This window comes from Amaranthus tricolor, chromosome 17 (assembly GCF_026212465.1).
Source record: "Amaranthus tricolor cultivar Red isolate AtriRed21 chromosome 17, ASM2621246v1, whole genome shotgun sequence".
Classification (NCBI taxonomy): domain Eukaryota; kingdom Viridiplantae; phylum Streptophyta; class Magnoliopsida; order Caryophyllales; family Amaranthaceae; genus Amaranthus; species Amaranthus tricolor.
In genome coordinates this window covers 6,770,349-6,787,583 of record NC_080063.1, presented here as the reverse complement: position 1 = coordinate 6,787,583, position 17,235 = coordinate 6,770,349, and the positions used below count along the sequence as shown (strand labels likewise).

Below are 17,235 nucleotides of genomic sequence, written 5' to 3'. Positions count from 1 at the left end.
ACCTTGATGGCCATGCTTGTCCAACTTCAATATATTATTTTTTACATAAAATTTATTCCAATGCATTACCATTGAGAGAGGTAGAATTAGGTGGTAATGAAAATTTGTAAACAAAAAAATTTTTTTGATCAAAGTTTCATCACCATGGAAATGACATGAAACTTTTAATGAAATTTTACACTATAAATCATTTTCATTATCACCATTTAGTACCAATAACCAAACAGGCGGTAAAAGTAAACAACACCACTAGTTTACTACAATTGTTATTATCAAAGCTAATCTTAATGCATTCCTGGTGATGCGCTTGTCATTCTAATTCTTAATTTTCGACTAATAATTCTATTTGTTATTATAAGAAATTCCTACCTTGCATGAAATGAAAACATAATTAATGATCTGCACAATCAGATAGTAAAAGATGAACACGTTTCATTTTTAGTTATATTGATTCATTTTACTTAAACATATATCGTCAGCAACAAAGAGTGAGTACAAGGACAACTTCCAAAAGATTATGACCCTTTATAAAATACTCTTATGTATTTGGTGACCGAGAGAAATAATGCAGAAAAAGAAACAACGTACTAACATTTAAAAATGCAGAAGAAACTAGGATTTCCATAAAACTAAACCATATTGTAGTCGTACGACTTTCAGAAGCACAATTGAATCAGCAAATTTTAGTTTTCACCCTACGAGACTCAAACATGATATCTACAACAGCTTATTAATTCATTAAAACAGGAATATATATTGTATGAACATCTAATGAGCACTTATAACTTAGAAGTACATAATGGCTTGTTTCATCATTTTAATCATCAATTAGAAACAATCACATGCCTAGGTCGTCTAATCAAGGGTACGAGTGTAGACCAAAAACGTGCATAAGCCAAGATATTTAAAACAAAAATTAACCTTGAACGTAGCAACATCTCCAAGGATTTTTGCATAAATTGATTCCACTGTGACCTTTCATATCGGGTTTATCTTTTGCAATGGAGATACTAGCTAACTTGTTTCTTTGGATACTATCTTGGTCCAAATATGGTGGATCCAATTCTCACAATTGAGCTGCCCATCTCGATCTGCAATATGAGAACATGAAACATATTTAACACCTATTATGCCCTAATTAGTATTAGATTATACCCCAACTTTCAAATATATTAGAAATCAGATCTTTTGCTCACAACCTGTTCAAAGTCGCCAGATATGCCCATAGATAGCTCGCATTGCTCTTCTTCTATACCAAGATTCTTGCAAACCTCACTTCTACAGTTCACTAAAGTCTACATGACAAAAAGTCGAATTCAGGCCTAGTAGATTCGAGCTGTCTAACAAAATCATGTACTAAACTGTACGTAGCAATAGTACCTTGAAGTTCTTAGGTGTTGACGTATAATCTAACATCCCAATCGTCATTAAACCACAAAATTCAAGGTTGGGACAATTTATGCTAACATGTTTTGCTAGATTGACACACCCTGAAGGCTCAACACCAAACTTTGCTGGAAAAACAAAATGGACATGAGAAAGGAACATATTTCTTTTTGAGAAAAAGATTACAAATTTAGAGAGAAGAGACTAATAATTAATAGGTAACTCCAAATCATCCTTAATCCTATACTTGTACATAAAAACTCCAAAAAGTGGTTCAGTTTTAGTGTTCAAGAAAAAGATTCATGCAAAGGAAGTTATAGGAAGATTTAGCTTTTATAAATATCCTTTTGTTATTCAAGTTGTTTTCGAATCATAGTTGAGGTCTCATCTCTTAAGCGACTATTTCCTTGAAGTGACCCAAGTACTAACAAAGCCTTAAACCATATATCTATCAAAACCGCACAACTTTTCGTGCCTTTTGTATCTCACTTCACCAGACTATCTAAAGAAATTTTTGCGCTTCCCCAATACTTAAGCATGATTGGAGCGCGCTTTTTAAAGCCAAGATTAATTCCCTCCCCACCTTCAAAATTGAAAATATTTTCTTCTTCATGACTTCGTCCTAAGCACAAGCCTTTGTCCCTAACTGAAAACAACCAATAGGATGTGACAGATTGGGTTCTATTCTCTGTCTTTACACCCTAATTGAATTGCTTAACAAGAAGATTGAGAGATTAGAGATAAAGAAAGTACAAGAAAGATAATTCGAAGTAACCAAGTAACAAAATTTCGAGCACTGTTAAGCTCCTACCCAATTATTTCCTTTCATTAATTTCTCGACAAAACATAATATGTATAAGGATAGCCTTATGTAGGAGTCAAACACAAGACCCGCTAAGACACCTAAACAATTAATAGCTATCAACTAATGATTACATGCCAGCTGTCCCCCCCTTATTAATTGATTTGCGAACAACTATTATCCTTTTGTCGAGTCAACATTACCCTATTTTCCATTTATCACATTACCGGCCGCCGCCTAAAGATCCACCTTGTCCTCAAGGTGGGTAAAAATGTAACTCGGGACGAAATGTTGACTACCATACTCGAGTCATCTACAACTGGAGAAGCCCAATCAAGTATGTGAGTATGTCTTGAAGATTGAAGGTTTTGTTGAGGTGGGTTAAAGCCTGCTACCACCTTAGCACCGACGACTCCTCCAGCCCATCCTCTATGCAACCATTTTATCTCTTCCACAACCCCTTTCCACCTAGAAAATCGCATATGTGTGGTTTGAAGAGTGGTATTTTTCGCATAGGGATGTAGATAGGGTGGTTTTCGTTGCGTTAAACGGAGGAGTGTGAGCAATGTTTAAGGTGTACCATCTGGTGGGTGGCGTCCGGGAGAAGGGCGGGGGTTATCCGGTTGGGAAGAGAAAAAGGGGTGGCTCATTATGGGTTTATGGGTGGCCCATTCTAGGATGGTGGTGGTTTGTGGTGACATAGGTGTTATGGGCCAATCCGTGTCAGGGAGAGGTGATGGGAGAGGGGTGAGGGGTGCGCATGGTGGTGGTGGCTGAAAGTGGGTGGGTCGCCGAGTATGGTAGCACTGGCAGTGGGTGTTGTGGGTGGTTTTTTTCCTTTTTATTATTGCATTTTCTTTCTTTTTTTTTTGTATTTTTTATTTTTTGGGCAAGTTGAGCTACAATTATAGGTTTTCGACAGGTTAAAAATGCTCAAGTGAAATGCACACTAAAATTAGTATTACTATAAGAAAATGATTAAAATGTTGTATTATTCATGATAATTTTTTCTAAAAAGTAATCAAAGGTTTGTTTTTTATGGGTAGAAGTATAGTATTGAGATCATTAATGTCAATATTTTTAAAAAAAAATTATTTATAAAGGATCATACAAATCAATAAAGATACTAGAAAATTTCAAATGTCATTCCTACAAAGTCTCTAATGGAATACTTCTTGGTTATTATTATTTGTCGCCACCTTTTTCATTTTATCGCCACCCCTTCTAATGAAATTACGATATTACCCCTGAAGTTAAAAAAATTACAAAAATGCCACTTCACTTAAAAAATGTTTAAGAAATGTAAATGGCACTTAATAACATTGTTATCGCTTAATAACATTATTATCGGAACTATATATATATTGAATTTTCAGAGGCATTATTGTAGTATATTCGAATTTAAACACGGTACTTTCTCTCTAAAAACACTACGTTAAGTTAAACAAGCTAGAACTCTACATCGAACATCAATGGCATACCAAGACGAGCATGATAACGATTCGGTAAGTAATTAACCGGTTCGATTTTTGTCTTGAAAAAAAAAATTGGGAAGCAGTCGCACAAAACGTGCGACTGGACCTAGGCTGAGTCGCACGTTTTGTGCGACTGGTTTGTGCGACTGCTTCCCAATTTTATTTTTTTTTTTTTATTTTTTTTGTGTTTTTCAATTTCAAAATTTAAAATATCTTGCATGTAATTCATTTATTGTTTAAGTTGTTGTTAATTAATATATTTTAATTTATTATATTATGATAATGTTATTATAATAATTAGTGTAGTAGTGTTGAATATTAAAAATTCGAAAATTTAAAAAAAAATATATATATATAACCAATCGCACAAAACGTGCGACTGTGCCTAGGCTGAGTCGCACAAAACGTGCAACTGAACCTAGGTGGAGTCGCACTTTTTGTGCGACTGGAGTTTAATTATTTTTTTTTTAATTTTTTTTTATTTGTTTGAACTTCGAATTATAAAATTTATTTTGTTTAATGAAATTATTTTATTTTAATGTATTATTGTGCTATAATAATGTTATTTTATTTTAATTATTTTATAGAAAAATTAATTCTTCTGATTTTTTATAATTATTTTTGAAGTTGTTATTATTTTAATATATTATGATAATGTTATTATAATTATTATTTGCAGGACTTTGAAGATTTAGGGGATAATATAGATTATTCTGATAGATTTGTTATCGATAGAGAATTTGATTCTGTAGATGATTTACATGCTTGGGCTAATGAGATAGCAGTAACAATTGGTTTTCAATTTACACGTGCTTCATATAAAAAAAAAGAAGGACGTTCTAGAGTGAGTCTGTACTTAAGATATCAACGCTACGATAATAGAAGGGTTGATTTGCATAACTTAGATAATGCTGCCCGACCTGGTTCCAAAAGTAGGGGTTGTGGGTGTAAATTTATGATTTAGGAACTAGTCGTAACCCAGAGGAAAGACCTTGGACGGTTAGAGTGTTTCCTGGTGAAAAAGGAATACATAACCACCCGTTCTTCATGTACAGAGATGGTCAAATAAGAGTAAATAGGATGACTGTGGATATCAGGCAGCACATACGAGATCTAAGTGCAACTGGCATGCAACCAACATTTATAATGTCTTCAATTAGAAGAAATTTTCCTCGTTTTTATGCAAGTATGAATCAAATTTACAACGTGAGACAGTCAATCAGGAGAGAAGAGATGGATGGTAGGACTCCTCTTCAACACTATCTGTATATGGCCACGGAGCATAATTATGTAGTTTGGACAGACTTGGATAGTGAGGGTCAGTTGACTAGATTATTGATTGCGAATCCAACATCTATCCAGATGCTACGTTCGTGGCCCCATGTTGTGTTGATAGACACAACGTACAAAACGAATAAGCAAAAGTGGCCCCTTTGTGAAATCATTGGAATGACGCCAACGAATCATAATTTCTTGGTTGCATTCTGTTTGATGCGAGATGAGGCGGCTGTGTCTTATTCTTGGGTGTTGGAGAGGTTGAGGGATATTTACGGGAGAGTCCAGACGCCCGATGTAATCGTAACGGATCGGGATGAGGGTTTGTCTGCAGCTATTCATGTTGTCTTTCCAGGTAAACTGGTTTTAATTATTAATTATCGTCGATCTATATATTATATATATCTCAATTAATTTTAAATTTATGTTTGATGCAGATGTACGACATTTATTATGCGTATGGCATATTGGCAATGACGTGGAGAACATGGTCGATAAATTATAAAGTCAAAACAGTGGGATGAGAAAACATAAAAATGAAATAGATAATTAGAAACACTAACGTATTCGACTCTGTTATCCGCTACACCAAACGCAGCAGCAGGTCCTTCACCTGGGATGAGAAAACAGTGGGAAGACACTATAAACCAGTCCACGTAATCAGGGGCAGCCTCTGATGGAACCGATGTCCGACGCAGTGCCTGCTAAACTACGCGGGCACAGTAAGGGAACCTACTCCACATCTCCGTAAACATACAAGAAGAAGCGAATGTAACTGAGTAGGAGCCCTGTGCTGGTCGCACAGCTTGGGTAGGTCTCAGCGGAGCGGGGGGAATGTCCTGTGCAAAACTGAGCTGCCTCACTGTCTTCTCGGGCAAATAGACCTCCACGATATCGAAACAGGTGATACCACCGATATAGGCGGTACGTGGGTGCTCGTTCAAGAAAGCCCATGTACGGAGTCTACTCCACCTGCTCATAACGAAAATAATTCTTAATCAACATAACATGAAATTAAAATAATAAACATAATGAAGTGTGAGGTCATGTACAAAACCTGTGTCTCTGTCATGGCGTCCAGTATGCTCCTACAGTCTCTCAGTCTGCTCAGCTCACGGATTGGCTTGTGCGGGGACCACATCTCTGCCCTTGTCTTGTTCGGCATGTCAGCTTGACGCGGATGGGGGCGGAAGGCTGGGAAGTACTCGTAAATCCATGTCTACAACAGTGTCAGACAACCAGCAATAGTCTTGCACCCAGTCCTTGTCGCCATACCCAGTTGGCGATACATGTGAGCAAGCGTCAATGCACCCCAAGCAATAACAGCCTGATCAGCGGTGACAGCAACAACAGGGTGAGGACGCATCCCAACTCTAGTCTTATCCACGAGCAACGTGGAACCCACTATAGCCATGTAGTAGGCAGTAGCTTGAGTATCCATAGACTGAGAACGGTGGCATAGCTGCAACAGTGCACCAACGTTAATGTTGCCGCTTGTGAAGTGCCCCTTCCCACGCAGCTTCGACAATGGCTCCCCAAAAAGGCCGGCCAGGCCAAACTGCCAGTCACCATCAGACGGTTCCACGGGAAGTGAACCGTCAATGCCAATTCCTAAGATGTGTTGCACGTCGTGCAACATTATGGTCATCTCCCCCCACGGCATGTGGAAGGTGTTGGTGTCAGGCTGCCACCTTTCCACAAATGCCGTAATGAGAGCAATGTTGATGTGCTGGTGCATTATATACGGCAGATGACCAAGGGGACTGCCAGGTAACACCCTGTACAATTCATCAGACATGTCCTGAAGTCTGATGATTGAATCCAACGTCTTCTTCCGAGCACGACATTCCAAAATCGGAGGGGTGCGCTCCGATCCCTCAAATATAACCTTTGCTACGTGCCCACCGTAGCTGGGGTATTAAAGTGGTATCAACAGGGCCCCCGGGCTGGGGTGATGTGATCAACCAGTCCGTGTCCGCCGACTGCGAGCGCCTCCTCCCCCGTGGAGCCGCATCCTCAGCCTGGCTTACTCCTGCCTGATCAGAAGTGCCACCCGAGCCCTGCCCTCTAATCCTCAACTTACCAGCATGGCCTCTTACGATCATCCAATCAATAGGATGACATGCAGACTCATCCTGACCGAGAGACTCTTCCCGACTAAGAGACTCGTCGTAATCAGTATCATCGTCACCTGAGCCGACCGTATGACTATGTAGGCTACTCTGGCGCTCAAAGCGACTACCCACTTGCTCTAGGGTACTTGAACGTTGGGCCTGACTATGTATGGCCGCCTGTTCTTGCCTTGCTCGCCTTGCAGATCCCGTAACCCCCCTCTCATGGGAATCTCCTCTCAGTAAAGTTGGCCTAGATCTATTGCCGCTTAATAACCCTCTAAAACACTCTTTTCCCTTACCTTGATTTCCAGCCATTTACTACAATTTTCATATTTTAAATTAAGACGACATTCCAAAGTTAATTTAATAAACACTTAGAATCATATAAATTACAAACAAGTAACAACAAAAATAATTCACAATTACAAACAATTAAATAATTATTATATTCATAAATATTTAAACAACTAAAATTTAATAAATTAATTACACTAAATAATTTCATTCCAAATAAAAAAATAATAATTAATTCAAAAAAAATTAATTCAAAATTCTGATTCCAAAAAAAAAATAATAAATAAAAAAAAAATTTTAAATACCAGTCGCACAACCCAGTCGCACAAAAAGTGCGACTACACCTAGGTACAGTCGCACTTTTTGTGCGACTGGGTTTTTAATTTTTTTTTTCTTTTTCTCAAATCCAAATTAAAAACTACTTCTTACAATAACATTATCATGATACATTCTATTACAACATTTACTAAATAATATTAACTAAGAAAATAAATCAATTAAACACAACAAACTCTTTTGAAATTTTAAAAAAAATAAAATAAAATAAAATCGGTTCATCACTGTCGCACAAAACGTGCGACTGTACAGTCGCACGTTTTGTGCGACTGTGATGAACTGATTTTTGTTTTTTTTTTCTTCGAATGAATTAAAATAAAACTTACCTCAAATTTTTGTTGACGACTTCGATTCCAAAGTTTTAGCTCCGATTACTTTTATGTGAATAGTTTGAATTTATGGAAAGTGATAAGAGTGTTATTGAGTGAATTTGAAGTGTTTTTATAGTGGTTTTAAGGTTAGTGGCATTTTCGTAATTTTTTAAATTCCAGGGGCAAATTCCTTAATTTCATTCGGGGGGTCGCGATAAAATGAAAATGGTGGCGACAAATAAGAATCGGGTACTTCTTACTGCCTTATGCTTGCTTAGTTGGCAAATGAACTTTCCTTTAAGTGTCATTTTCTGCCAAAAAAGTTGATTAACTAAATAATTTACCATTTACTTTACGCTATGTTTAAAAATAATGATTTTATTTGACAATATAAATTTGACTTAAATTTAGTTGGCAAATAAAGAAAAGAAAAAATTACCTTGAATAATCCAAACTTTCACTAATTTTTTTAGAATAATCCCTACTTTTAATTAATCATAAATAATCTTAAACTATTAGGTCACTTATCTAAAAATGTTATTGTGCAAATTATGACCTTTATTGTTGATAAATAAAAAAATAAAGGAGAACTAAAATAAATTAACAAAAAAGAAAATTCAACACTCTTTCAAATCAAGACTTCAAGCTATTCCATGTCTGCCACCCAACTTCTCTTTTGTCCTACAGAAAATTCTAAACAATAACAATTATTTACAAATAATCACAAAAAGACAAAATATATACTATTAAAATAAACAAAATAAGAAAAAAGATAAAATAAATTCTCAAAACCCCTGTTATAAAATTAGGACATATAAGCGTGATTTACTACTTTCATAAATAAGGTTATTGAGCTATGCATCTCCCCTCTGTGCAATCCCTCTTCCTCCCACCCCACTACCATCCCATCTGCCACTCTACTTCTCCCCACCTTGTCTGCCATTCTACTTCTCACATTTAGAACCTGATCATTTACGTCGTTACTCTATTGACACTTTTCACTGGATTCATTCCAGATGATAATAAGAATACTTGGCTACTCAAAATTTGGCGTCCAATTTTGGTGATCATGGACTCATGGCCTATAATTGTTCCCGTTTAGCAGGAAATTTATTAAGTTGTTTGTTTATTCCAAGCAACATAAGTAAAGTAATATGGGCATGTTTGGCAAGAACCCTGTTTTATTCTGCATATAGAGTATGTCTTAAAATTTTATTTTGTTTTTGACATTTAATAAGCTTGTTTTGAGTAATGAGTATTTTAACAAGTACAACTCTAATGATTCTAACACCAACATCGGTAAGCCCATCAGAGAATGAGACCACAGGAAAGGGGATGTGGTGATAGTGGGGACGGAGTTTGGATGGTTAATTGTAATTTTTTTTTTTCAGTTTTTTTAATTAATTTTTTTTGATTTTATTTTAATTTTACTTCCTTTTTACAAAAATTACCTGTTACATAAAGTTACCCGTTACCATTGTATACTCTTAGCAAATATCCCTTAAAGTTCGGATTATTCGTGGTTAATTAATAGTTAGGATTATTGTAGAAAAATCGAATAAAAATTGGATTATTTTAGATAATTTTTCCTAAAGAAAATTCAAATTTGAATTTGAGTGAACTTCACTATTGTTAAAAACGTGATTAAAGATGATAATTTGAAAATGATTTTTTAACATTGTCATTCTCAAATTCTTCATTAATAATTCATAATTGAAATTTATAATTTAAAATAAAATGCATGTTAAATGCAATTTTAATGAATTTTAATAGATAACTGAAACAATATGATTCTTATGAATTAATTTGGATTAGTATAAATGTATAATAGTTATGAGCTTATGGCTTTTTTTGTGTCTAATAGCTTGTGCCTAGTGGAAAATATAAATTACAATTATTACTTTTTCAATGTTTTTAATTGTGCCCAAATTTGAATTTTTGAAACAACAAAATTTAAAATGAAAATGGCTAAGTTTTATATATTCATCATGCTTGTTTATGGTAATTGGATAAGAATTGACAAATTAAGTGATCGATACATAATAATAATCGCCAAATTTTATTTATATGACATTAATTTTTGTTATTGCCTTTGACTTGGACTTTTTAAATAATTGTTATTAAGAGTGTATAATGGTCATCGAAAATTAAATTAAATAAATTAATTTAAATAAATTAATTTGAGAATGTCCCAAGGTTGCAAAGTTTACGTTTTTAGCAAAAAGTAGTGTTCAAGGATCGTGAAACAACTCGCGGCTTGCGAGAAAGGAAGGAAAAGCTACTGTTTTGTGGAAACAGCAGGTCGTGGCTCGCGACCTAAGTCGCGGCCCGTGCGTTTTGCGCTGTTTTGCGTAATCTTCTTTGCAAAGTTGGTTTATCCGTTTGCTAGTTATAATATAACTACCAACGATAAAATATGGTTATATTAACCGGATATATTGGGATAGATTGATTGAAAGACGACATTAGTTCGTGAACCAATCTTGTGTTTCATGGAGTAACATGTTGTTTCATGAAAAGGTGTAAGCTATTCTATAAATATAGAAGGCTTGTGTGGTTATATTCTACATGCAATTTTTGATTTATTTTCTTCTCGGGCACTTTTCTTCTTGATTGTAAGTTTTCGTATCTTCTTCCATTTAAGTTTTCCTTACACCGTTCTAGATTCCGTGTGCTAGGAATTTAGTGTAATTCTTTATCTCAGAACATATTTCCGGTTTATTTCCAAGCACCGTAGTAGGGAGAAAATGATGTTTTAGGAAAGAGCATCTTGCCTAGAATAACTATCAAGTTCAAATAAAATCTTCTTGTTACTTTGTTCGGGTTTGAAGATCGATTTCTCGAAATTCTCGGTGGTGTACATAAACATGGTTCTTGATTGTCATATGTAATTTGTTTCCTTCTACAAACTTATAATTTTATTTTATTATTTATTTAATAAATAAAGTAACACATTTTCAACAATAATTTTAAGATCGTAATGTTACGAGTAGTGTTAGTATAAGCATAGTTGTATGTTACACTACATTATCTCTACTGTGGATGCTATGGTAAAGAAGGTGAAGCAGCAGGAGGTTTTTTTTGAGAATTTTAGCTATCTCTGTTTAAGGATTTTGTATTGATAAGCCTCGGTTTCACTATTTAGTAGAATATATCTGATGAATGTTCATGCATTTAGATAAATATTTAGGTTATTTTCCACATTTTATTTTAGTCTGTCCAATTAAATTTGACTCAATTTTATTTTTGAACATGCCGAACTATTGTGCCAAAAATAACCTGGCCATGACATGGCAATCGCACCAAAGATGATGGCGACGACCTAGCTACGTCGCTATTTACAAACAAATTTTAAAAAATAATTTTTTTTAAAAAAATGGCAACGACCTAGCTATGTACATAATGAGTAAATAATAAAAAAAAATGTTACTTCATATAGTAAAGTTTTGAACCTTTACAATACCTTAAGTTAAACAGCTAGTCTCTTAAGAGATCGTCTCTTTGAGAGACATATTTCAAGTTCAACCCATTAAAGATTAATGTCTACTTATCGTATTATTAATGCCTACTTACATTATACTTAATGCTTATTTACCATATCATTAATTTTTAAATGTTCACTTACATCATTCTTAATGCTTACTTACAATATTTAAAAAAAATATATAGTGGGCCACCCCAATCATAGATGGTCTCTTAAAGAGAACGTCTCTCACAAGAATTTGTGTCAGATAAATCCATAATAACAAACCAAAGAAAAAAAAATCTAAAAACCATTAAATATTTAGAAAAAATTGTCTATTTACTGTGATAATTTATATTATTAATTATTTTTAAATAATCCAACCTTTATAAAGTATTTTTTTTACTGATAGTACTCTTTGTCATATTTTAATCAGTTAGTATAGCCATTATTTCATTTTTATTCAACAAATCCTAGTTAGATTTCAATATGTCAGAACATCAAATGGCAAAAACTTTACTTTTTAAATTTTTAAGAAAAATCCATAGAAGATCTCGACACAAATCGTTTTGATTTAAAATTAACTATAAATTTAAGTTGCCTCCACCGTTTTTGATGGTTAAAGGAAGTATGTCGCTAAAATGATTTGAAAGAAGTAATCCAAAAATGTGTTTGATGGTATTCAAAAATATTTAATAACTTACTATTTACATACCATAAATCAAATATCATAAATCTATCTATAAATAAAAAAATGGACAGTCTTCTCTTTTGTTAATGCTAAATGAAGTAAATTAATCTTTGCGTTAATCTTCGAATTCCTACTTATGGGTGACTTTTGCCTTAATCTTTGATGTTCCTCTATCCTTCTTAATCTCATGAAGTAAATTAATACCCATTAATTATGAATTTACCTTTTAATAATTTCACTTATTAATTAATCATGAATAATTCAAATTTTAAAGGTATTTACTTAGAATAAACCTAATAATCGAATGATTTACTATTATAAGTTTTATTAAGTAATTTCAAAGCATAAAAAGTAAGTCCTTCATAAATATTATCAATAGGGTCGATTATATATATATATATATATATATATATATATATAGAGAGAGAGAGAGGAAGGATCTAATGAGAAGGTAAGAAGAACTCTACATCCTTGATTTCACTAAAATAAAAAAAATCTATGATCACGATTGAGGCAAAAATACATAATTGTAAAAGTAACTATGTTACATAGAAAAGTAATTAAGTCATAAATTTTTAGAATGTTTTTACTTTATAATATATTCCTTTTGTATATATAATAACAAAACAAAATTAAACAAAAATTCTTCTCATTCCTCTTATTTTAAAATCCATCTAATTTGATCTATAATATATATATATATATATATATATATATATATATATATATATATATATATATATATATTCTATCTACTTTGGCTATATACACATAAAAATTTGAATAATAAAATGGAAACCAATAAAACCAAGATAGGCGGTCGATTATTAAATGACTATGCCAAAGTCTTAAAATTAATGACTATGGGCTAACAAGACTTCAAAAAGAGGGAAAAACGATTAAAAGGGAAATATAAAAAATTTACAATGTAAATTGTTTTTATTTTAAAAAATTTATAGTGGAAACCATTAAAAATGGTCCTAACTCCTAAGTGAATGCTCAAAGTGCAATTCCCAATTAGAGGGTTCTGCACCCCGCCTACAATGTAATAAAAAATATATATTATTTTTGTTTGTATTAATAGTTAAATTTACTTAAAAAACTCTTTATGTTAAAAGGTGAAATATAGCTATTAATAAAAAACGAATATAAGCTATAAACAAAAGTATAAAAACAAAATTATTGAAAATGATCCAACCATTGATTTATCTATTTCAAATAATTCCACATTTGAATAATAATTTAATAATCTAATATTTATTATTTATTTGCTCTCAACATATCCTATGATTAGAACAACCACAGCCCATCCCTAAACAACCACATCCCCATCCCTTCTCTTTCACACCGAGTTTGTTGGGAGCAAATACATATGAAAGATTAAATAAATTATTTAAAAATAATCAACAAATGAAACTGTTCATAGCAAAAGAGTAAAATATTAAATTATTTCCGATAATTTTTTAAAAGTAAAACTTTAATACTACCTCTGTTTTTTTAATAGCTACACTTCATCCCTCTAAAAGCTTTTTAAGTAAAGTGTAGCTATATATATATATATATATATATATATATATATAGGGGAGGGATCCATTAAGAAGGAATTGAAAATGAGAAGGGTAATAAAGACTCTATACTCTTGATTTCACTAAAATAAAAAAAAATCTATGGTCAACTCATAATTTTAAAAGTAACTATGTTACACAGAAAGGTAACTATGAAATAATTTTTAAAATGTTCTTAATTTATAATATAGTATCATTTTTTGTATATATAGTAACCAAACAAAATCAAATAAAAATCCTTTTCACTTTCTCATTTTAAAATCCATCTTATATATATATATATATATATATATATATATATATATATATATATATATATATATATATATATATATATAACTTGTTCTACGCACCCATTGTGACGATTAACTTAAACCAGATGAAACAAAGTCAACTGAACTCAATTACCAAAATAACAAACAGTTACAATGACCGTCTCACCGAAAAATGGCTTAATATGAGTTAAGCCAATTTTAAATTTCTTAATTTTGATGAAAAAACCGTCTGTGTAAATTCAACTTTGGGCTGTTTATATGAGCCCGTGCGGTGAGACGGTCTCATACAAGACTTGCTAAAAAAAATCCTACATTTACAAAAATTAATTAATAAACTCTTTCTTTGCCCTGTAAATTGTCAGTGCCCAAAAATCGAAGCCTAAATTATAATTATCATCATATGCATTTATAAACAATTTAAAATAAAAAAAATAATTAAAATTACCCAACAATTCTTGAAGAAGCAAGAGGAGCAACCTCAGCAAGAGGTGTTGATTGTGGGGTAGGCAAAGGAGAAGTCCTACAAACAGGACAAGTTGGGTGTAGTCTAAGCCATGGATCTACACATTTTTGATGAAATACGTGTCCACATTCTCCTAATTGTCTTACTACATCTTTCCCTTTATAATCCGCCAAACATATTGAACAACAATTTATTGTTGACGTCTCTTTTTTGTTATTAATTTTATTGTTATTCTCAAGTTGTGAATATAAACACTTTGGATATGTCTTCAAAGTATCTTCATCAATTCCTTCAATTGTTATGATGATATGATCTCGATCTCGATCTTGATCTTGATCTTGTGTTTGCCTTTGTTGATGCCCTTCTGACCCGTCATCTCGAGTACAAAAATAGGATGCTAGTGTTATTGTTGTGATTAGTATAAGGATGCCTAATGAGACTCCTACCCCGTATGTGAACCCTCCTATTGTGCTACTTTCTTCTTCTGGAAAGTTGGTATTTGTGGAGTTCATTTATTTTTTATTTATTTTTTTTGTGTTGAATTTGGTGTGAAAATGTTTAAGGGTGTTTTGAATGGAGGTTTATTGAGGAGGGGATAGGGAGAAATATAATGGTCAATTTTTGAGGTGCATCCATGGAAGAAGATGTTGTAGTAGTGGTTGTTATTTGGGGAAGGGATGTAATAGATTAATTAGAAAGTCAACTAATGAGGAAGGCTAATGGATTGGTGGAGTTTTAATCAAGGGAAGATGTATTTGAATTTTGAAAAATAAGTAAAGAAATTAATATTTAAATTTAAAGGTTTGGTAGTAGTTATTTAAATGCGAACATTTTGGTCTATTTGGTAAATAAATATTGGCAGGAATTGTTGGCTGCTTTGATTAGATGAAATTATTGACAAATTTGCTAGTTATTAAAACAACTTTTTAAAGCTGTTAGAAAAAAATTCAAAATTAATCTAAATTCTTTAAAGCCTTTTGTTTATGATTTAAAAGTCAGTTTTTCAACTTGCATGCTTATCAAAAGTCATTTTTTAAATATTTTGGTTGTTTGCTTATTCAAAAAGTTAAAAATTAAAAATCAATTAAAAAATTATTACTAAACACATAATAATTAAGGAGAAATACATTTGAATTTCCAAAAATAAGATAAAAAAAATAATATAAATTTTAAAAGTCTAATAGTCCTTAGATTACATGTGATTATGTGAACATCTTATCTATAAGTTGGTTATGTATTTATGAAAGCACAAAAAGGTCAAATAATTCTTTTATTTAGTTAGTTTATTATTTCTAGTTGCTCAATGGTGATGTATAATTTGTTTTACTTGTAGTGATTAGGAACTAAGGGCCCTCTTAACTCAGCTCTTTGAAGCATTATCTGGATTGCCATTATTTTTGTTAATAATATGATAAATATAAAATAGTCCATAATCGCAGTGCCAAAAATAATAATTAAAAGGTGTAGGAGTATTTGTCTTTTGCATAACAACTAACAAGTTCACTAGTTACAACCTTCGCACATTCGTGCATATCACGTTCTTGTATACTTGGTGGTAGGAATAAGTTTAATAGCTAAACTTATTCTCCCGTCTTATTAAAAAAGCTATATTTGACTTGAAATTTTAAATTTTTAAGTTAAAAATATAGCTTTTTCGATGAGGCAGCGGAGTGTTTATTACTTTATACGTTTTATATTGTTAGTTTTATTTAAAATGTTTTAAATTTAAAGAGAAAATTTTTTAAATATGATTTTTATTAGATTTTAGATAAATTAAAAATTATATATATATATATATATATATATATATATATATATATATAATATATATATATATATATATATATATATATATATTTTGTACGTGTATTTGTAAATATTAAAATTTTAACTATACCTGAAAAATAGGAAAAAAAAGTCAAATAAAATAAATATGGTGAATTGAAGGGAGTGAAGAAGTTGAGAAGCTTATTCTTAATTTCAACTCCTTAATTAAATGAGTTCTTCACATAACAAATCATTTAACCCAAATGTCCAAAATATTCAAAAGGTTTTAAACTTAAGTAAGTGTATCTATAAGTGATTTAAAAGAATAAATTAAGGTTCTATTGTAAAATGAATATATATTCTTTTACTTTCTATTTTCTTTATAAATTTATAATAACTATGACCTTTCTTCTTTCTTATTTTTGTTGACCAAATTTTATATTTAAAATAGTATTTTATGATATTAAAGTATAAATTTGTCAAAACAGGTTATGTTGCACCATAATAGAGAGAGTACTAAATTAAGATGTGCACTCCAAACAATGAAACAAGCATTACTCTATTCATCATTTTAAGCTTGTCTTATTTGTGATAATAATAAATAAATATGTAAATATTTTTGCTTCAATAATGACCTAGATTTTTTATTTTATTGAAATTAAGGATATAGAGTCCTTTTTATCCTTCTTATTTTCAATACCCTTCTCATTGGTTTTCTCTCTCTTTATATATATATATATATATATATATATATATATATATATATATATATATATATATATATATATATATATATATATATATATATATATATATATATATATATATATATATATATATATATATATATATATATATATATACATATAAAAGATCAAATAAGAAGGATTTCAAAATAAAAAGGGTGAGAAGAATTTTTGTTTGATTTTGTTTTGTTACTAAATATACAAAAAAAGATACTATGTTATAAAGTAAGAACATCTAAAAGTTTATGTCATAGTTACTTTTCTGTGTAACA

The 17,235-nt window shown here is 31.5% G+C and overlaps 2 protein-coding genes across 2 annotated transcripts; both read right to left on the bottom strand.

The window, feature by feature from the left end:
- Positions 1-1,034: 1,034 nt before the first annotated feature.
- Positions 1,035-2,670, bottom strand: LOC130803688 (uncharacterized). The gene is made up of 5 exons (XM_057667889.1): positions 2,488-2,670; positions 1,970-2,087; positions 1,381-1,514; positions 1,200-1,295; positions 1,035-1,091 (listed from the first exon to the last, which is right to left on the bottom strand). Exons 1-5 carry the CDS (start codon positions 2,668-2,670, stop codon positions 1,035-1,037), a joined length of 588 nt encoding a protein of 195 aa, XP_057523872.1.
- An 11,390-nt stretch (positions 2,671-14,060) lies between these two features.
- LOC130803657 (RING-H2 finger protein ATL70-like) lies at positions 14,061-15,216 on the bottom strand. The gene has a single exon (XM_057667854.1). The coding sequence runs from the start codon at positions 14,960-14,962 to the stop codon at positions 14,429-14,431; it is 534 nt and encodes a 177-aa protein (XP_057523837.1). The 5' UTR covers positions 14,963-15,216; the 3' UTR covers positions 14,061-14,428.
- Positions 15,217-17,235: the final 2,019 nt, after the last annotated feature.